The sequence below is a fragment of the Anomalospiza imberbis genome, chromosome Z (genome assembly GCF_031753505.1).
Source record: "Anomalospiza imberbis isolate Cuckoo-Finch-1a 21T00152 chromosome Z, ASM3175350v1, whole genome shotgun sequence".
Taxonomy (NCBI): domain Eukaryota; kingdom Metazoa; phylum Chordata; class Aves; order Passeriformes; family Viduidae; genus Anomalospiza; species Anomalospiza imberbis.
This window is the reverse complement of record NC_089721.1, coordinates 67,480,063-67,502,545: the sequence shown is the minus strand read 5'-3', so window position 1 is coordinate 67,502,545 and position 22,483 is coordinate 67,480,063. Positions and strand designations below refer to the sequence as shown.

At 39.8% G+C, this 22,483-nt stretch overlaps 2 protein-coding genes across 2 annotated transcripts in view; one reads left to right on the top strand and one right to left on the bottom strand.

The window, feature by feature from the left end:
* PGM5 (phosphoglucomutase 5) overlaps nucleotides 1-12,362 on the top strand; it is a 68,379-nt gene extending 56,017 nt beyond the window's left edge. The window contains exons 10-11 of the mRNA XM_068177475.1: nucleotides 486-620; nucleotides 10,835-12,362. Of these exons, the coding sequence (XP_068033576.1) occupies nucleotides 486-620; nucleotides 10,835-10,924 (225 nt within the window). The 3' untranslated portion in view covers nucleotides 10,925-12,362. The remainder of the gene's footprint in view (nucleotides 1-485; nucleotides 621-10,834) is intronic.
* Nucleotides 12,363-18,702: 6,340 nt separating this feature from the next.
* Nucleotides 18,703-21,901, bottom strand: TMEM252 (transmembrane protein 252). The gene is made up of 3 exons (XM_068177384.1): nucleotides 20,663-21,901; nucleotides 19,983-20,241; nucleotides 18,703-19,065 (listed from the first exon to the last, which is right to left on the bottom strand). The coding sequence occupies exons 1-3, from the start codon at nucleotides 21,140-21,142 to the stop codon at nucleotides 18,860-18,862; spliced, it is 945 nt and encodes a 314-aa protein (XP_068033485.1). The 5' UTR covers nucleotides 21,143-21,901; the 3' UTR covers nucleotides 18,703-18,859.
* Nucleotides 21,902-22,483: the final 582 nt, after the last annotated feature.

The following is a 22,483-nucleotide window of genomic DNA, read 5'->3' as shown; positions in this document are numbered from 1 at the left end:
ATGTACTTGAAATTAATTAACACCTTAAGTTTTCCAAATTGTACTAGACTTATTGAAATTCTTGCAGTTATATATTGATGTGTAGTATTTGAGGGGTAGCAGTGGGTCCTGTCTCTTGTATTCACTACTGACAACTATTTTTTGATCCAGGGATTCTGTAGCTGTTTCGTAGGCCACTTACCTGTAGTGATCTTATACCTATTTCTCAGGCCATTGATTTTGTGCTCTGCCACGCAGAGTAAGAGCAAATCAAGTAAAAGAAATAAAAACATCAGTAAGAATAGTTGTTATTAGGAGTAGGGGGAATGCACAATATCATTTCTGGTGTTCATAGGGGAAAAAAGAGTGTGTTGTCCAAAGTTGTGGGGAAGGAGGAAGAATGGCATCCACATGACTCTTCCCTTCACTTCTATTTCGGAGCAGTGGCTGGTGATTTGTTAAGGTTCTGTGACCTTACATATATCATGTTCTTTCTCCTTTCCTAGGGGCTGCGGATTATTTTTTCAGATGCTTCCAGACTCATCTTCAGAATGAGCGCTTCTAGTCATGTGAGAGCTACTCTGCGGATCTATGCAGAGAGTTATGAAAAGGATCCTAGCCAACACAATAAGGAACCACAGGTAATGCAATAGGATTGTAGTAAGTTTGTAAGTAAATCACTGCCTCAGTAATAGCAGTGGCCAGTGATTTTTATCTTTGTTCAGAAGCAACACTCAATGCTTTGACCCACGTACTGTGTTTGTAGATGATTTTCCTAGTCTTGTAAGTGTACACCTTTGAGGAAGGACCAGCTATCTTAATATATATTGGTGTAATATGTAACAATCGTAATATATATTGGTGTAAAATGTAACACAACAGGAATGTCAAGGGCTGAGATGCCTCATGTTAAATGCTGGGCAATGACTTCAAGTCTGTTAAGAGAAGTCATTCTAGTTAGAATTTTTTTCAGAATTTTTTTAAAGTTGTGATTTGATTTATGGAACAGTATTTTAAAAATAAGATAACCATTTTTGAAGCAGATGAGAGCCACTTAATTAGGGCATCCTAAGGTTTCCTTACAATCAGAGTACAGTTAGGAAATATGGATACCAGAGTCTAAACAATGTAGGCATTCCTTGTAAGGGAAAGACTTGCTGCTGTCTAAGAATTATCTCATATCAAAACCAGACTTTTTCCTAAGAAGAGTGAAAGTTAAGAGCAAGTTGCTGGATTGTCCAGCAGATACCTTATACAATTAATAAAATAAATCACACTTCACACTCTAGGTTCTTCTCAGTAAATGTTCTTTATGCTGTGGTATACAAGAGAGGACTAAGGATATTTCATGGGAAAGAAGTTAAGCATTTGGCTTGTAGTAAACCAAAACTCTATAGTTTTAAGTCTCATGTAGTTGTGTCTCCATGACTGGAATGCAAATACAAATCTACCAAAACATATATGCTGTCAAATGAATTTGAATCCTAGGTAAGTGATGTTTCACCAGATTCTGACCATAAACTTAGTGAGTTTCTTCATATGCTATTAAACAGTCATGTGTCAGTCATGAAAAGTACTTCAGTTGTCAGACAAATGTTGCAGATCCCATGTCTGCAGATATGATCTATTAAATTCTGCTTGCATTTGCTTGAGAGAAGTGCATGAAATCTCACCAGAATACAGACAGTGTTCAGGGAGCAGCAGGAATGGGTCTGCTTCACAAGGCAGTAGGAGCCAGGCATCCAGACCTGCTGTGCCACAGGCAGTGCCCTCCTTGTCCAGGGGACAGTCCTACAACAGGAAAGTGAGGAGGACAGGGCAGCTCTCTGGTAGCAAGCTCCCTTAACAAGTGATGGATCAGATGCAGGGTTCATCTGGGGCAGCAGAAGATGGTACCAGAGACAAAGCTGGAGACAAGGATGAGTAGACCTACTTAGGAGACAGGGTCAAAGTCAAAACTAGAGACAAGATACAGCCTATATCCAAGCAGTCTTTCAGGGAAAGAAGCTGCCTGTAGCATGGGCCTGAGGTCCACCCAGGCAGCAGAGGCAGAGATAAGGCTTGAGACAAGCACTTCTACAGCTTAGCTCAGGCAGGGAACAACACCCCTGGGACAGGCTGTAATGGGCCTTGGCCAGGTTGCAGGGGAAGGTCCTCAGGAGATCCTAAGAAAGCCACTAGGGCTTATGACTGTCCTCAAGGATTTCAGAGTTTGGTCTTCTATTCAGCACACCAAAAGGGTCTTCTGTTCCCAAGGACAGAAAAAAGGCTGGAATGGACTTTTTTCTGTATTGGTAACAGAGCCTGTCAGATCACAGCACTTTTGGCTGTTTAATCAGGATATTCACTAGTGAATAAATAATCCCAGGGGTAGAAACGTCATTGCCTTGAAACTTGCTACAGGGACTTTCCTGCATTTATGCAGTGCAGAAAGCATTTTAATATCCAGACTGTCTCAGGAAATACGTGGTACTGTAAACACCCTCCTCATCTCCTGCCATATGCATAACATCTGGGATAAATACAAGTTTCATCTCAATTAATACAATAAATTCTTTATTTGGTTTCTCATTGCATAATATTGCACAGTTCCCACTGCTTCTCTTTCCTTGCCCCAGCTGCATGCTTTTCCAGCAACATGAGTGCATTAGAAACAACAAGGTCATAGATTGTATCCAATAGGAAGATGGCGGACTTCAAGACAGTGCATAAATTTTAGGAGATCCTCATGTACAAAAATAACTAAATATTTCCCAGGAGAACACTTGATAGTCTTCAGTGAAGTATGTAAAGGAATGTGAATGAAATACTCCTTTTTCTGAAAACAGCATTGCTAGGAAGGAAGGAGTGCCATAGTTTTCCTGATACTGTAATTCCTTTTCTGTTCCGTTTGTTTTAAAGTTCATACTGACATGCACACATCTAAAAGAGGTGTGACAGATTTGAAGTCTCAAGCACTTTGTTGCCTATTTGCTGTCAGTAATAGGAACACAGCGTATACGTAAGTGGTCAGTATTGGAAAAAGCACTGACATAAAGGACTATGTTAAGTATATACGTATACTTTATGTATACCTTATGTATGGTATTTAAGAATGTTGTTACATTTTGAATGATAAATGCATATTTTTCTGTAGCTGACAAGACAATTGTATGTGGTTTCTGTATTATTGCACTCTTTCTGAAACAGCTGATCAAGAAAATCTCCCTTCCATATCTTTTATATGATAAACCAAGACAAGATTATTTGATGGTTGGCTGCTTAAGCAAATATTCAGATGGTCCTGTTTATTGCACCATGTCTTTCCAGCATATTGTTTTAGATAATGCACTGTTCCATGGTTTTGCCTGGTGATAATTCCAGTCAAAAACTGAGCTGAAACACAAAAATATCTCAATATATCTTTTGCATTTTGTCACAGAAAAGACATATCTCTGTCTTGACAGAGAACTCAGTCATGTTGGAGGTTCTGTTTTGTGGAATCATTATGGTAATTAGCTTGACTTTGCCTCATACCAGCATCCTTTTTTCCTCCCTCTCGTTTTCCAGACAAAGCCTTATCCAAAATTAATCATCCAACTTTACAATAGTGTTCAAGTTCTTTCATTTTGCTTCTGCAGTCTTTGACAATGAAGCTTTTGATGGCGAATCTTTCACAGATAAGTAAATACCTGAACTACATTTTCCAATGTCCATGTTGAGATGTGCATATTATTCTGGAACACTAATGGTGGCACTTTTTGAGTTGAAGTGAACCTTCTTGACCTTCTGTTCCAGTTTATATGTAGGCCAGTATGTGTTGTACACCATAGGTGTTAATGAATGTAAGAATCACCCAAATCATATTTTAATATCAACTTTCATACAGTTAATTTGTAATACTTTCTACCTAGAATAAAGCATAGATATAGATCCTGATCTACAACAAAGGAGTTCAGGGGAAAGTGGTAAAATATGGCAATAATTTATGTTTGAGGTCGTGGACAGATGTGAATAGCCAGGACTTGTGGCTGTAGAATTATTCACTTAAAGAAATTTGCAGAAGCAGCTTCACAGACACCTGGGAAATAAGGGATTGCTATTTTTGTTCCGTTCAGTTCTTTCTGCAAGCCAGTACCAACAGTGAAAATCAGGAGCAATAAAGAAAAATTAACATCATACTCTCTCCAAAGTATATCAGAAACAACTCGATGTTTTCAATTCAAAAAAATCAAATTCAATTCAATGTATTATGCATTTGAATATTGTGTAAATTAGAGTAGTGATGCAATCTAGATCTAAAACAAAGTCTTGAAAACAATGCCTAGTCCTTTTCTAAAACTGAAATATTCTGCTCTAGAATTAAAGACCACTCAATTGATGTGGCTTGTCACAGGTGATGCCCCTCATCACTGGGCATTCCTGAGAATAGTGCTTTCCAGATAGTTTTTACATGGAAGATTTATATTTTAAAATTATTTCTTTGTTTTTAACTATTCAAATAGGCATCCAACTAGCATTTCAGAAAGCTCAGTTCATTATAACAAACAACGTGTTTCTCTCTTAAGTCTTATATGAATTGGACCTTTATTCATTGGCATGTATTTTTCTAAGTGAATAGAGTTACGAGTTTTCCTAAATTTAATACAGTTGTAAAAGGTAGAGAGATGTTCAGTGGGCATGAACTACTAAAATAAGACTTTGTTGACCTTTAATTTCATTTATAGCCTTACTTTGTTTGGTCACCTCAATATTTTATATTTGTACATCCCCACACATGTCTTGTTCTTTGTTTAGCCACATGGATGTATTATTGAACTAGGATAAGATTCAAACAGGAAGTTTCATATACAAAGACAAAGAAAGAAATGATCCACAATGGCTGTACTTGTAAATCCAGTGTGTTCTTCAACAACATGTTGTACTGTTTCAGGAGAAGCATCCTGAAAAGAATCAGTAGTTAATAGTTATTCTGATAATGACTTAATTAGCTCTGTTTACAGTACATTATAATTTATTATGTGAATTCTGTCAGCAATAAATAGGTGTTGACATAGAGTCACAGAATTATAGAATGGCTTGGGTTGGAAGGGACCTTAAAGATCATCTAGTTCCAACCTCCCTCACTAGACCAGATTGCTCAGAGTTCCATCCACACCTGACTTTGAAGATGGAGGATGGGACATACACAACTTCTCGGGACAGCCTGTTCCAGTGCCTCAGCAGCCTCATGGTAAATAATTTCTTCCTAGTATCTAATCTAAACTATGCTCTTTCAGTTTTAATCCATTCCCACTTGCCCTATCACTACATGTAAAAAGTTCATCTCTTTCTTTTAGGCTCCCTTTAGGTGCTGTAAGGCTGCAGTTAGGTCACCCCCAGGCCTTCAGTTTGCCAGGCTGAACAAATTCAGTTCTATCAGCCTTTCCTCATAGGGCAGGTGCTCCATCCCTCTGTTCAGCTTCATGTCCCTCCTTTGGACTTGCTTCACAGTTCCATGTTCTTCCCATGCTGGGGACCCCAGAGCTGATGCAGCACTGCAGGTGGGCTCTCACCAGAGCAGAGCAGAGCAGAAGGGCAGAATCCCCTCCCTGGCCCTGCTGCCCACACTGCTCTGGATGCAGCCCAGGACACGTGTGGCTTTCTGGGCTGGGAGTGCCCATGGCTGGGTCATGTCCAGCCTCTCATCCCCTGGCATCCCCAAGTCCTTCTGGGCATGGCTGCTGTGATCTGCCCATCCCCAGCCTGTGCTGGTACCAGGGTTGCTCTGACTCAGGTGCAGCACCTGGCACTTGGTCTTATAAATTCCATGAGATTCCCATGGGCCCGCTTCTCTTGTCCAGGTCACTTTGGATGGCATCCCATCCTTCAGGTGTGTCAAGTACACCACTCAGGTTGCTGTCATCTGCAAATCTGCTAAGGCTGCACTTGATCCCTTCCTCCATGTCATTAATGAAGATGCTAAAGAACACTGGTCCCATTATGGACTCCCAAGGGACACCACTTGTCACTCAAGTCCACTGAGACTCTGAGCCATTGACCACCAGCCTCTGGATGTGACTGTCAAACCAATTCCTCATCCACTGAACAGTCCACCCACTGAGTCCATCTCTCTCCAGTCCAGACAGAAGTATGTTATGGGGGACTGTGCCAAAGCTTTACAGTAAAATGACAGATAAATGACATCTGTAACCCTTCCCTTGTCCCCTGATGCCATCACCCCATTGTAGAAGGCCACTGGCTTGATCAGTCAGGATCTGCCCTTGGTGCAGTTGTGTTGTCTGTCCTGAATCACCTCCCTGTCCCACATGTACACAGCTCTAGGGGCTTCTGTTCCATGATCTTCCCAGGCAGAGGTGAGGCTGATGAGTCAGTAGTTCTCAGTATTCCTCCCTTCTACCCTTCTTAAAGGTGGGTACAATATTCTTCCCTTTCTTCAGTCACCTGGGACTTGATCTGACTGCAGTGACTTTTCAGATATCAAGGCAAATGACTCTGCAACTGCATCAGCCACTTCCCTCAGTTGTGTACAGTCTATATTGGGTACTCTTTAAATGGGATGCAGTGAATCACAAATGCTGCAATTAATTTTGCTGAAGACTAGTAAACAATGTGCTAGTTAGCTAATCATAAGATTAGCAGCAGCCAAGGAAAGATTTGGGGGCAGGAGTTGCTTCTTTGTGTTCTTATTGGAAAAGGCAAGCCAATTACAAAGGAAAAAAAAACGAAAAAAAAGGTTAAAATAATCAAATTCACTGTTTGATCATCAAACACTGAATTTCTGAAATGAGTATTGAACAGTGAGCAGCAGACGGAAAAACCCTCTGATTTGCCCATGGATCTTGTTTGGTGTATGAAAATTTTTGTTATATGTGATTGTATATGTGAGTGATTATAAAAAATGATTGTTTATTGTGTGAGATGGTCCAAGAGCAGGGAACTGAAATGAACAATCCAGAAGTCCTGGGTTCTATATCACTTCACTGGGACAAAATGAAAGGAATCTATATGGTTCTCTCAAGGCACATACAACACTAAGCACAAGAGCAGTGTGAGCACTAGACAATTATTGCCTCTTTGTTTACTTTTGGGGGGTTTTTAGCATGACTCTGGTTAGGTATCAGAACATACAGTACAGTCCATAAAAAATTATATAAAATTGTTCTGGTTTCATCTGGCTAGAATTAATTTTCTTCTTACTAGGTGGTAGAGCACTGTTTGGGATTTGGTATGAGAATAATGCTGGTAACACACTGATGTTGTAGTTGTTGCTAAGTAGAAGTTAAGCCATGTCAAGGACTTTTCAGTGTCTTATGCTCTCTCAGTGCGGAGGTCCACAAGGTTCTGGGAGGGACCATAGCTGTGATGAGTGACCTGAACTGGCCAAAGGGATATTCCATACCACAGAACACCTTGTTCAGTGTATTAACTGTGTGGGAGTTAGCTGTGAGGGGCTGATGGCTGCTTAGGTCAGGCTGATCATCAGTCAGTGGGTGGTGGGTGCTGTGTTATGCATCATTTGTGGGAATTTGGTTGGATTTTATTCCTCACCCTTTTTCCTTTTATTATTAATTTTCTTATTGTATCTTAGTTTATTTCAGTTATTAAGCTGTGCTTATCTCAGTCCACAGGTTTTACATTTTTCCAATTCTCTACCAATCTGCCAGGATCAGGGAAGTGAGCGAGCAGCTGCGGGATATTTAGTTGCTGGCTGGAGTTGAACCATAATAAAAGTTTTGCCTTTACTGTTAAAATTCCTAAGATTTTCTTAGAGGACACATGGAATGTGGAGACTTACATCTGTTTGAACACACTCTTAGATAATGCAGCATGTTTGTGCTATTCAGGTAATTTAGCTTCAGATTCTTCTCAAAGTCACATTATAGAGTGAAGAAATTTTAAATCAACTGGGACTGGAAAGAAAAATAAATCATGAGACACTAATTATCAAATATTCCTTGAATCAAGGAAATTAGTTAATCTGATAGTTAAAACGGATCTTCCCTCAAAGTTCTTTGGATATACTAGAAAAGAAGTAATCTTTTGCGAACACAGATGTCTTCATGCTCCACTTGGTTTCTATTTTCCTTCTGTTTATTTCACCTCTCATACCTGCCCTCTATTGCCAGAGGCAGAACAACTGGCTTCTTGACCTTCATTGTAATTCCGTGTGAGTTAACAGGCAGACCATGCACACGACTAGAGAGGTCAGTTTCCTTTTTGTGTGTGGAAGGTGTTTTTCTGAACTGAATCAACTGAACACCACCAGTGCTGTGGATATTACAGAGTCAGTTCAGTTTGTTTCATGATGAACCACATCCCTTAGATCGTTTAGGGCAGGTGGCTGTAGCATAAACCTTTCCAAAGACTTCTGGGTGTTTTTGGAATGGAAGGCCAAAGAAGGCACACTGTGCTGCGCTTTGTGTTGAGCCCTTATGGCAGAAACTCTGCAGGATGTACAGGCACAAGCTGAGCTTTTTAACATGCAAGCAGGTACATTTCAGACCTTTCTAACTTTTTGATAAACCAGATGCATCATGGAACAAATCTTATCTGCAACCTTGATTAGAAGAGAGGAAATTGTATGGAATTTTCTTGCAAGATCATAGAGATAAAAATTGCTAATGAGCCAAGAGGAATTATATGTGTCTGACATCTCTGGTACAGATTATTTCCAGGGAAAAGGCTTTTAATCTCTATTTGCCTGATGTTAGATATCTTGCTTGCTTGATTAATTTTCTTGTAATCATTCCTCCCAGTTATTTTTTAGAGATATAACTTCGATCTGTAATTACTAAAGCAAGATTCTGTTTAAGTCAGTTCTGTTAATTTTCAATTCTTATATTTTATCTAAAGGGTAACATGCCATATGTCCTAAACAGTTGCCAAGAATAAATGGGCTATTTAACATCCAGAGTAATTTCAGTTGTCACTTAGAGCTGAAATGTCAATAGTAAAGTTTTACACTTTCTCAAGTAGACAGAAATAATAAAGAATACTTTTTTAAAATATCTCCTTGAGATATAGAAGTCTTTCTAGAGGAATATTAGTGATAAATGATTGTTGGCTGAGATTTATCTCTTGCAACTGAAATGTAAACTATTCGTGGCAGAGGTAAAGGAATTTTTAAAAGGCATATGTAGTCCTAGTATCTTGTTTTTCTGTCTTGTTCTTGCTATTCCATTTATGATGCACTTTTGCCTTTTTTACATATTTTGGATGAAGAAAGTGTAAAAAATAAATTGAAGTGTGGAAAGACAGAATTAAAAAAGGACTTTCTCTGGTGAGAAGCATGACTGCAACAAGCAGAATACTTAGTAGTAACTGGAATCATTTGGCAAGCTAATTGCTTTTGTAAATGGGTGTCACATAAACTCATTTGATTCCATATTTTGTTCCAGTATTGTGTAAAGTGTTGCTTGTGGATTTTTTTAAATTCAGAGTGCATTTTTTGCCTAAAAAAGCAGGGTCCAGTAAAGCGGGTCGGGAGAGTTGCTTTTTAATTTTTCTTGTACTTTTTAGATTAAATAAGGAAGAGATTTCTTAGGGGAGTGCTGGAGAACTTCAAATGCTTTAGTCTCATCCAGACCTTATACATTTACACATTTTAATATTTACTTTTGCAGCATTTGCTCACAGATGTGAATTTGTGCTACACATATTAATCTTCTCTAAGTATGTTTGACTTTACTAGACTTGTGTTCTGCTTCAGTGATTATTCAGTAGATAGATATCTACAAATATGGAGCTTTTTTAACAATAACATGTCAGACTGCTCACACTTGTGCATAACTGAGCTTAATCATAAACTCAGTTGACACCAATGGCATTCATGGTGTTATTCCATGATTCTGCTTGCACACTTAGTCTCTCCACTCTTGTGATTTAACTGTCTGACTGCATAAATAAAACAAACACCTCATCCTGTCAGAAACTGTCAGGTGGCTGAAACAGATTCAAAGTACTGATTATACAGGCATATAAAAAAAGATACCTGTAAATTTCAGCTCTCCAGAATTACTGTTCTGTTTCATTTGATTCTCAAACCTAATGTATGTGAAGTTGGAATTAGTTTATTTGAAAGGGACAGCTGTAGAAAATCTCTAGGGGTCAAAGAGTTAGGTTTGGTTTGGTAACCAAATATATGAGTCTCTGAAAAGAAAGTTTTCGCACAAATCTCAGTTCTGCCATTTTATCTTTGCTCATCATTTAACGAACTGAAAGAAGATCCAATTGCCGTTTTAAAAATTGTATTTTACTTGATTTTCATGTGGTACTATCATAGCTGTCATCTGTATTCACCCATTCAGGCCTATAAATGGCTGTTTAATAAGGCTTGCAGCCTGAAAACGTGAAAGTTCATGCTGTTCTTTTGGAATTTATCCTCTTAATACAGTTGCATGTAGTATTAGTCAAAACACACTTCTGTGAATTCTGTTAAGGTAGATAGTTGTTACAGTACCTTTGACCCTAAGCTTCACATATTAAGTGTATTTAGGAAGAAAATATCTGTTTGGCTTCCCCTAATCAGAATAGAACAAGTCTAACTCTGTTATTTCTGGGTTGTTTTGTACTGCAGATTTCAAAGAGCTCCACATTTCCTGTTACACAGAGAGTGATCTGTACAGCATATATTTACTGTTTCTCTTTTCTGCATAGCTTAGGTGTACTCAATGTAACACTTCACAAAGCATATGCTAAGCATGATACTTCGTTGTGTCAAGTATAACAGCAATAGACACCATAGCTGTGTCAGTTTTTGATATTATTTACTATTATTATTGTATAATTGTGCAGTTAAAAGAAGGATTTATAAATGTAAGACGTCTTTTAATATTTCTATTTTAAGTAATTCAATGTATTTCTTCATCTTTAGGCTGTGCTGAGTCCTCTTATAGCAATTGCACTGAAAATATCTCAGATTCATGAGAGGACAGGACGAAAGGGACCCACTGTCATCACTTGAAGCCACAGAAGATTGTTAAACCAGGGCCAAAAGAGGAACAGCAAGGAAGAGACTGAACCTTGGTAAAACTTGTTAGCCATTTGTGCCTTGTATGATATTAAAAGTTAGGTGGGAAGAAAAATTCAATATAACATTAAGCGTAATCATTTGCATTGATCTCCAAATTCAATAGTGTATTGACTTGTTTTACCTGCAGTATCATAATTTCTGATAACAGTATAACCAAAGAAAGAGGCCTTAACATTCAAATGTTGTCAGTAATGTAGCCAAAAATTACAACTGCTTGGTTTTGAATGCTATGATAAAAGTTGTAGAAATTTCAGTAAGGGGAAGAGAGGGAGGAGTTGCAAAGCAAAGACATACTTGGTGCGTATTGTTTGGGATTCTTGTCATCTTCTTGTAGGTTTCTGAAGAGGTGTACAGGGCCTGTCTAAGTCACAGGGCCATGTACTAAGCTTTGCACGGGGTGTATTTCCTCCCCTGGCTCCATGCCTCCTCTCAGGCCTCTCCTGTTGCTCACAGATGCACGCTGACAGCAGTGTTGTATACACACTTACACTTGTGCCCAAAGATGGGGTTATTCCATACTTTTTTACCCCTGCTTTTAAAACATATCAATGTGACTTGTGCCTTTAGATTTTCTTTATTTTTTGACTCTTCAGTTGTTTTCCTCCAAAAGGAGACCTTTGTTCTATAAAGCTGATTTTGTCCTTCCAGCAATATGTCGGGTATGGAATCTGACTGTCTTCCATATTATTCCTCATGTCAGGAGATGATACTGGTGCTTACTGTGTTTGAAAGATAATCTCTGCAAGTTCACCAATTCTTTAAGGAGTTACAGAAGTTTTTTTAAGTCTTTGGAATACTCATGCTTCACTTACCACAAACCAAGTGAGTGAGAGGCAATTAAACCGTAATCAATTGAATAGAATTACTAGTCTGATTCACCCTCTGGACATGGTTTCTATTAGATTCTTGGTAACAGTGGATCACGCAATAAAAATTTGGGGAGTGCAAGAGATTTTCCCGTCATAGATCTGAGAAGGCTGTTGGGGATATGGACATCAGCATTTTTCTGCCTGTGAAATGATACTGTTCTCTGAAAAAGAACACAAACACTTTATGCATGTGATTTGCTTGAAAGCTTTGCTTCCTTGGAAACGGTGTGATCACTTGTATCATTCGTCAAGGTGGCTTTGTGCAGCTTGCCTCTTTGCAGTGTATTTCAATTCATTGTGGTTGTCTAATTTTAGTACAATTTATATAATATTGCAGCAAAGAAAATTGTTTAAATTTCTTTCAACACTTCTGTCAGAAAATGGCTATAGCACTTAGTATACAATAAAGAGTAATGCTGTATATCTGTCTTAATACATAATTGTGGACAAGACACCCTGCACTTTCAAGCATCCTAATAAAGTTGCCTTTATTACAATTACATTATTACTTAATTGACTTTAAACAAATGATGTATGTTCTCCTACCTTACCATTAAGTGTTGTCATAAACCAAAAGAGATTTTAAGACTTTAGTTCTTTTTATAAAGATTTTTCTTTTATATGACCATGACATTCTCACACAGTTTGGACAACTACTTTATAATGTAAGAGCACTTATCTTCACAGAAACCTTGTTTATATAATATTTTATATTAGGGATTAAACTTCTCTATGTGCAGGATAATAAGCTCCTAACTAGTAGATCACACAGGGTCAAGCATAGACACATTCTGGATTATGACAGTTCAAAGTACCAGGTTGCATGAAAGAACATTCTGAAAGTCAGTCCACTAAAATTTCTAAAATTTCTTACACATTCTCTGACAATGAAATTATTTTTGATCACATAGTGAACTAGCTGTTTATACTATGGAGTATCCCATTTGCCAAGCTTTTCTGAAATGAGAATGCAGTTTGAAAAGTAAATATACTGAAGCCAGGTGTCTTTCAGGATGCAGTGGGACGACTCAAGAACAGATGAAGACTGAAGAATATTTGTGCTTTTATCAGAAAGCTGTCACTAGAGCTGCAGTAGATGGCAGTCAACTTTCATGAAGGCAGTCATCATAAACAAAGGGCATATTTTAAAATCTCTGTATTGACTTTGTCCTGGGCTGGAGAAACATTAGTTGTACCTGTGAAGGGAAAATGGAGAAAAGGACTGTTTGAGGAAAGGGTTGTTTGAGTCTGGTTTTGAATAGCTGTTAAACAGCAGACTTGCAGAACTAGCCTAGCCTGAAATCCGCTCACCATCCCTTTTTTATGGTGATGGGTGATACTGATAAAATGTTACTGGTATTTTCCACCAGTTAACTGTTTTTCTCTGCAAGAAGTTGAATAAAACTTTGCAAGGCTCAAGTACAGCTCTTTTTATCTGATGGGTGTGGGAGAGGACTGTAGCCACAGTCTCATGGGAGTGTGCTGCATTTCTTGAGGTCCTTTCATTATTAATGTGAGAGATGAATGTGTGGAAAAAAGCAATTTATATGAACTTACAAAAAGATGCAAAGCTCCTAAAACCAGACCATACATTTAGTAGAGAGAAAACTATTATTAATACTGTTCATCTTATCACAGTGTCTAGGCACTGTGACAGAGACCCACACCCTTTTGTGCTATTGTTTAATTAGCAGCTTCCTCAACTCTGAAAGTTGCAAGATTCCTGTGTTATTCAGCTGTGATTGCACTAGCATTTATTTGGATCATTCTGTTTCCTAAACCCTCATATTTTCTCTGTGTTCAGAGACAGTTTGGAAGGCAATATACTACTCACCTGAACCACAGGATCACAGAATCCTCAAGGTTGGAAGGGGCCATCTAGTTCATCAGGACTAAAATCACCTATGTCCCACCTCACAGCAAAGTCAGGTAGAGGAGGCTGCCCAGGACCATGTGTAATTTGTTTTAATTATCTCCAAAGGCTGAGATGCCAGAACTTCTCTGGGCAAACTGTACAAGTGATTAACTGCTTCCATAGAGAAAAAAAAAACAAAACAAAACAAAGCAACACCCCCCCCCCCCCAAAAAAAAAGGCCAAAACCAAAAACCAAACAACAAAACAAAACTTTCTGGAGTGTTCAGATGGAATTTCACGCTATCCAGTTTGTACCCATTGCCTCGTGTCATGTCACTGAGAAGAGCCTTGGTCCATACACTTCTTTTTTTCCCACCAAATATTTCTAGAAATCAGTAAGATCCTTCAAGAACCTTTTCTTCTCTAGACTAAGCACTCCCAGCTCTCTCAGTGTATCATCATATGACAAATTTTCCAGTCCCTTTTTCTTTATGGTCATTTGCTGGAGGTATTCTGGAATGTCCATGTCTGTTTTGTGCTTTGGAAGCTCAGACCTGGACCCAGCACTCCAGATGTATCTTAACTCTACCAGTGCTGAGCAGAGGGAAAGGATCACATTCCTCTAGCTGCTCCTGCTGTTTTTCCTGGTGCAGCTCAGGATGTCAGCTGCTATCTTTGCTATGCAGGTGAGTTGCTGGTGAGTTGACAACTTTTTGTTAAGCACGTGACCCCCAGATCCTTCTCTGTGTAGCTGTTTTCCAGCCCACTGGCCCCAGCATGTGTTGGTGTCTGAGTTTGTTCATCCACAAGGGCAGGACATCCCTTTGTTTAACTTCAATATTGTAGAAGGCCATCAAGTTGGTTAAGCACAATTTACCTTTCATAAAACCTTCCTGATCTTAATTACTTTCTTGTCCTTGTCTTTGGCAAGGGTTTCTAGCACTGGTTATTCCATCACCTCCCAGGAACTAAAGTGAGGCTGACCAGCCTATAACTCTCTGGATCCTCCTTCTTTCAGGGACAGGAGTGATATTTGCTCTTTTACCTCAGGGACCACTTCCCATCACCCACAATCTTTCAAAGGCAATAGAGGGTAGCTTGCAATAGCACAACTCAGGTTTTTCAACTCTGTGCGTGCCATCCTGAGTCATTCCATGAATGTGTGTATGTCCTATTTTTACAAGTACTTCCTGACTTTTTTCTGCTTCATCCAAGATAAGTCTTCCTTGCTCCATATTTTTCCTCTAGTCTGAGAGGCCTAAAATTCCTGAAGGCTGCTTTTACCAGTAAAGATGGAGGCAAAGAAGGCATTGAGCACCTCAGCCTTTTCTATGTCCTCTTTCAACTCATGTAGCTGTAGAAACTTTCCCCATTACCCTTCACATTTCTCATCTGTCCTAGTTTCAGCCCATACAGAGTTATTTTTACATTTGCTGCGATTGAGGTATGGGAAGGTCTAGGAGGCTGGAGCTGTATGGATGTGTACAGATGATTTATTCTATACTAGTCATGTCATCACTGGAGGGCATGGCTTTGGGTAGAAGAAAAGGCAGAGTAGAAGGACAGATATTTTTGTTTCTTCTTTACCTGTGAAAGCAAAGTGCCAAACAGAGTGGTGCAGTCGGTGTGGTCTGAGCAAAGCCATGCAGACTGGCTTGGGAGATTTATCCATCATTGTTTTCCATTGTCTCAGATGCGGGACAAAAATCCCCGCATTGGCTGTGGTAATGTCCAGCCTTTCCTCCTTTGTCTCTGGAAAAGCCATGTGGCTGCCAGGGATGCAGTAACAGCCGTCATTTTTCTCCTTTGTCTCAGGAAAAGCTGCATGTTGCTGGCCATGGTAACAATCATGGAAGTCCAACGGGATAGTTGGATTTCCATAAGCATTTTTGGCAGGTAATCACCCTCTTTTATATATTGTTATTATTAGTATTGTTGCTGTTAACTGTTTGTTTTCCTTATCTTATTACTATTTTTCCAGTAAATTGTTGTCTCAATCCATAATCTCTCCCTTTTTGTCCCTTTCTCACTGGAGGGGGTGGGGGGAAGGGAAGTGGCTGTTAGGAGCTTAATTTCCAGCTGGTCTTAAACCATAACATCACCTCATTCAACTCCAGGTGGGCTTTGGCTTTCCTCATCTCACCCCTGCATGATTGTACAGGGCTCTGCGTTCCCCCTAATTCAGCTGTCCCCGCTTCCACTTACCATACATTTCCTGTTTATATCTGAGTTTAGTCAGGAGCTCTCTGGCCATCCATGTAGGCCTTTTGCTCCCTTTGTTTGAACTCTGCATATCAGGTTGAACAATTCCTTGAGCTTAAAAGAGGTGATCTTTAAAAATTAAACAGCTATCCTACACTCATCTTTTCTCCAGGGCCAGACCCATGTGACTCTTTTAAGCAACTCCAAAGATGGTAAAGTCTGCTCTGCAAACTTTGGTTCCACTCCTTGCTATTCTCCTTCCTCTCAAATTTCTGAATTCACCATCTCATGATCCCTGCAGCAAAAACCTTCACATGCCCACATTTCTTGGTGAGTGCCAAGACTAGCTTCTCAGTCACCAGTGTCAGGAAGCTGTTTGTCAATGCACTGAATCTGTTCTGTTCTGAAGCTTTAGTTTGACCAGCTCATATCATTCAGCCAAAAGAAAATTTATTTTAATGTAAAATTTCCAGCTGCTACTTTTGGTAAAGATAAATTCATGCTATTAAGTACGATTAAAAGCAAAGTGTTTAAGGCCTTTTGCTGCCTTAAGATTGTTGACATTTTTGAGTTCATTGCCCCTGCCATTTTGCATTAAGTTCATAATAATTAGCTGAAAAGAGAAAGTGAAAACCAAATTGTATGAAAATATTAGGTATTAGCATTAATATTATCTCTAGCTCAGTAACTTTTTTGTGTCAAATACTTAATTGCATACTGCAGGTTGAAGATGCATTTAACCTCAGTTTGACATTTCTGGATCCATTATGACCTCACAACATCTGCAAAGGGCTGGTGCTGAAAAGGGGCACTGTGGGACTCTTGTGGAATTGGGAAAAAGGAAAGACCTTCCTGGTTGTTCATAAATATATATGAAAATGCTCTGAATGCATTTTCTATAGCAAACCACTCCAAGAGCAAACTTCAGGTGTATTCCTGCAATACTTGCTCTTAGTATGACCCAGAACTGTAGTCCCAGCCATTTAGCCATTTTCCACTCTCTTGGTCTTGCTTTAATATCACCTAGTGGAAAAGTTAGATTTCCACAGGAAAAAAAAAAAAAAAAAAAAAAAAAAACAGAAAAAAAACACAAAACAAAAAAAAAAAAACAACACCAAAACCAAAAAAAACCATGCAGAGGACAAGGATTTTGCTATGGGATATCTCCTGATTAATCAGTCTTACCTGCTGTGATTGTTGCCTGCACCAATACTTGCACAATGCTGGCTATCTTCAGAATCTGTGACTCTGGAGTAAAGAAGCAAGAGATTTTGGGGGATGGATATAGTAATGCTAGGAGGTAAGGACATAATGAGGTCACTCAAGCAGATCCTCTCTTTAACTGTTTTTGAAATAATGTGTTGTGTTCCTCTGATTTTTATTGTTCTCTGAGGTGTGCTGCTTTTCAGACACTTTGAAAAATATTTTTATCTTTTGTTTCTTTCAGGGACTCTTTTTTCTCCCTCTGGGTACTTTACTATATTTCTCATCCTCAACTTGTCCTGAAGGGGTTTTCTTCCTCTGTAGCTTGTCCATCTCTTTTTATTCTTCTTTCCTTTCTGTCGTCGTGTCCACTCAGTGTCCACCTGAGTGATCTGGTCAGACAGGCACAACAACAGCTGAGGGCACTCCCTTAGGATCCCTCGGGTTTTCCAGGAGTGCCTCCGGAGGAGTGACAGACAACAGATCCACTGAAGAAAAGAGGCTGATTCTTGTCGGGGGTAAAAGTCCAGAGGTTTATTTGGGACTCTTACGAGCCCAAGCAACTTCCAGAAACACCAACCAGCAAGAGCCCCAAGAGGCACTCATCAACAGTTTATAAACGGGGGAGTGGAAAGGGGAGGGGAAGTCTTAACAGCCAATGAGATAAACTTGGGGAGTGGTTCTAGGGATAATAGATAGGAGTAACAACATATTAGAGAAGATCAGGGGAGGGTCCCCTGGTCCTCATCCAATCACTTGACGCCCTTGATGGAAGCTTCCAGACTGTTGGGATGGGATACCGGGTGACAGACAAGACACCAGGGAGGGGATATAGGAATGAATCAGCAGTTATGCTAAGTCAGAGGGCAGGCTTAGGAAGGATTGACACGGGCAGGACCATAGCGTTAAAGAGGGGGTACAGGGATAAACCATCTATTCAACATTGGTACTAACATAGTATAAACAAACACAGTACAACACCTTTCTGCTTACAGCAACTGAAGAACTATATGTTCTTCCCATAAAGAATGAAATTCTTTGAAAGACAAAATTGATGTGTCAGTTCCCTGGCCTTAGCCATGGCTACCACCGTGTCTTGCATGTACAGCTGTAATGCTTAACTTGTAGTCTTACAGTACATGAACATCTGGAAAGTGTGATAGCTGTTCTGTTTCACTGGTCTGTAACAAAACCAGGAACAGGTTGCCCAGAGAGGTGATACATGCCCCATTCCTAGAAAAATTCAAGGTCAGGTTGAACAGTGAAACTTCTGAAACTCCTTATGAAGCACGACTCAAGATTGATAACACCATGATGCTTCATTTATCTTGCAGTGTAAGAAACTTCTATTGCCAGAGATGCTTATTTCTACTAGACACAGCCTGAGCATTTCTATCTCTCTGGAGATTTATTCTAATTTGAAATACTTAGCACTTTTACATATCCTCTCCAACTCTACTCTAAGTCACAAATGATCAATGTTTTTCCTGTGCAATTTCACCTTAAGTAGTGGTACTATTAGGAATCACTGATACAAATCTTCTTCCACTTTTCCCTGCTTTGCAGATGCAGGATTTTACTGCTGCCTGTCTCTCATGTTTTGACAGCTGTTGCTCTTCCTGAGATCCTCTGGAAATCTGTGTCCTGTTGGCAACTGATTTCTTGCATGAATATATGAGAATTTAACCCGCTTCTGGGATTTGGTTCTTGGCCAGCTGTTTGCTGCTGCTCCAGAGATTATGTGTATGGTGGTGGCTGTTCCTGCTCATTTGTTTCACTGACAAACCTTGCACTGCTTTCACTGTATGGAGGCAGAGGAATATTGATGAATTCTTGCTTTTTTGGTTTGGAGGCAAATGACAGTGGGCAGACCAGTTTTTCAGGATCTATGCTGTTTTCATAAGAGGGAGGATAGAAGTCAGGCCTAAAATAAGAAAACCAAAAAGAAACATATCATGGTGAATTGTGATTTATCTCACAGAGCTTGGTTAGATGCTTCATCTGTTATATTTCCAAAATTTAGATGAGGCTTTAACTGTAAACAGACAACTAAGTGTGTTTAAAGAATGAAATACATTAATATAAAACATAGGCATAACTGGTATCATTTGCCTTGTCTTTGTACAAAATGTTTTATTAAAACACAGCATTCTAAAAAGACAAGCCTTCCCCATGAAAATTCCCAATGATGGCATACAAATGCTCGTGCTTGTATTTTAACAAGTGACAGAAAAGTTTAATTTGGAAGAAGAATGAGATCAGTGTTCAAAGTTATTTATTATTGCAATAACCGATGTTTTCCACAGTTTTAAAATAAATTTGGTATGTTTCTGCTTATCTAACCAAAATTTACTGAATGTTGCTTTTATAGTGCCTTTAGAACACCCATTGTCAGTGTTTCTAGTACGGTTTCCACAACAGTCCAGGAAAAGAAATTGGTATCCAGTGACCATCTTAAAGAGTTTTGCCAGGCCTAGTGCAGTGTAAGAAACTCTCTCTTTCAAAGCATCATACTTGGTTAAGAACAAAATCATAGGGTCACAGAATGTTTTGGGAAGGGACCTTAATGATCATTCAGTTCCTGCCATGGGCAGCACTACCTTCCACTAGACCAGTTTGTCCATCCAACCTTGCCTTGAACAATTCCAGGGATGGGGCAGCCACAGTTTCTCTGGGCAACCTGCTCCAGTGCCTCACCACCCTCACAGCAAAAAATTTTTCCCCTAATATCTAATATAAACATAACCTTTCTCCATTTGAAACCATTCCCCCTTATCCTGTCACTACATGTTGTTTTTTGAAGTCCCTGTCCATCTTTCCTATAAGTTCCCTTCGTGAACATAGGGTGCTGTAGACTCACTGGAACCTTCTCGGGGGCTGAATAACTCCAGGTCTCTCAGCCTGTCATCACAGGAGAAGTGTTCCATTCCCCTGATCATCTTCATGGTGCTCTTCTGGACCCACTGTAGCAGGTCCATGCCCTTTCTGTGCCAAGGACGCCAGATCTGGATCAAATTCTCCAGGTGGGGACTCATAAAGACACAGCCGAAGAGCAGAATCCCCTCCCTCAAACTGTTGGTCACACTTCTTTGGATGCAGCCCAGGACATATTTGGCTTTCTGGGGTGCAAGTGCACATTGCGTGGTCACATTGACCTACTTCATCAACAAACCCCCACTAGGTTCTTCTCTCCAGAACTGTTCTCAAACCATTCTCTGGTGTTTGTGCTTCGATTTGCACCAACCCAGATGAAGAACCTTGCACTTAGCCTGGTTGAATTTTGTGAGGTTTTTAAATCAGGGGGACAATTAGACAATAAAATATAAGCAGGAGCCATAAGATGAATGAGTGCAGGCCCCCTGCATACCTCAACTTTGATGACCTATACGAGCATCTACCCCACAGCAGCATCTTAAATTGTCTGCTGAGATGGAGCTCAGTATGCTCCTGCATGAAGTTGAAATAACTGCACCTGCTGTCTCCATGCATGGCTTTGGAAGCTTTGGAAAATCTGAAGCTTTCTCTGTTTCATGTAGTATATCTTACCTTAGGTATTGTTTGCATGAATGGCTGTTTGCTCATTGTTGCTTGCTCTAGCAAATAAAATTTGAGACTACAGTTCTCTCCACAGAAAAATAATAAAATGGCTACAGGATTTGCATTTTGCAAAAACCTTGTATTGCTTCTTTCCATGGTATGTTTAAAAAGTAGCATCCCTCCCTCCCAATTCATCTGCAACACATACCTGTCTATGGTGAAGACATGTGGTTCTCTGTGGCTGGGATTTTGAATGAAGATGCCAAGGGCCCTATATTTCAGGACTTCATGGAAAGTGCTCCAGAAAATGCCAGTAACAAGGAGACAGAGCCCCAAAGCTAACAGGCAATAAAATACTAGCTTGTTTTTTCCACATCTGCACATGGAGGAATTTATGGACATGCAAAGTACTCCCAGGCAAGTAGTAGAGAAACTGAGTAAGAGCATAAAAAGATGAATGAAAATAAAAAGACCTTTTGGCATCTTTCACAGAAGACACAGCACTTTGTTCCTGTCTGCTGTTTGTTTGCTGGCTCTCTCTGCTCTACTTCTCATATTCATGTATGGGTACTTTATATGCTACAGGACCAACTGCCCTGTAGACAATTAAGAGAAGCAGGCAGTTTTAACCTACTCATTAACTCTTTGAAGACTTATAAACTCTTTTGAGATTAATTTGTAACCTTCTACCTACTTTAGGAAGGAAGCAGAAACTTCCTGAACCATCCCTTTGCTGCTGTAATCTCTGGAGTGTAAACTTGGACTGCTCCTTTCATTGCATGATTTGCAGTGGTTTATACACTTCATTGCTTATGAGTGAGACCTGTATTCGTTAAATTTGACTTGACTTTAAAAGAAAAGCAACCAACAACCAGCAAAGATTACGTTCATAAATCCCCATTAAAAGTTTGAAGGGAAAATATGCTTCATATAAATGCAGACATTGACTTGGGAGCGGAATAGGTATAGGTAAAAACTGCTGTTCTCTGAGGGAGGATGTCATCTCAGCTTTTGTCTCTAACTTGCCAAGATAAGGTAGCACTAAAGAATATTAATGTCTGACAAGTGTCAATCTAGGCTCAACAAAGGATTTACTTCTCTAAGCACTACATGTTGCCATCCAGTACCTTGGTCCCAAGAGCCTAGGAAGCAGACATGAAGTACTTGCATGACCTATGCAGTCCATAAAGGAGTCCAGCACCTCAGACTGGGACACAGGGCAGCCTTGAGGGGTGTCTATGAGCTCCCTCCCAGAAGAAGCAGCAGAAGGCAATGTTTCTTGCTGAGCGGTTTCCTAGACGTGGAGTTACCCCAAAGATATGCTGGGGTCTGATGAGCACTCTCAGCTTTCTCTCCAGCTGCCTGACTTTCGTGGTTATTATTGGATGGGTATTACAACAGCCAGCTCACACCTCCCTATACTGGCTTGTAAGGTTCAAGTTGCAAAAACAGCAAAAAATTCAACTGCAAAAGCAACTGGTGACACAACAAACAGATTACTTCCCTGAAAAGACCTGCTTCAGTGGAAAAGACATAAAGTGGAGCAGATTCCCACTAATGTGGGTTGCCATTCAGCATGTGGTTGGCAAGTGCATGTTTCTCAGGGACGAGGTGGGGTGTTGGTCAGGGAAAATTGTTATTTTAGGCACTGGCTTCACCAAACTCAGGTCTTTGAAAGAGATGGCCCGGTTGTAACAGAGAAATCAGTAACCAGGAGGGTAAAGCCATGTGTTGGGGGTAGGAATTCATGCAGGGAAGATGTGAATGGAGCTGAGAATGTGAAAGGCAGGTGGAGCACAGTGAAATGGTAGAGTCAGTGCTGCT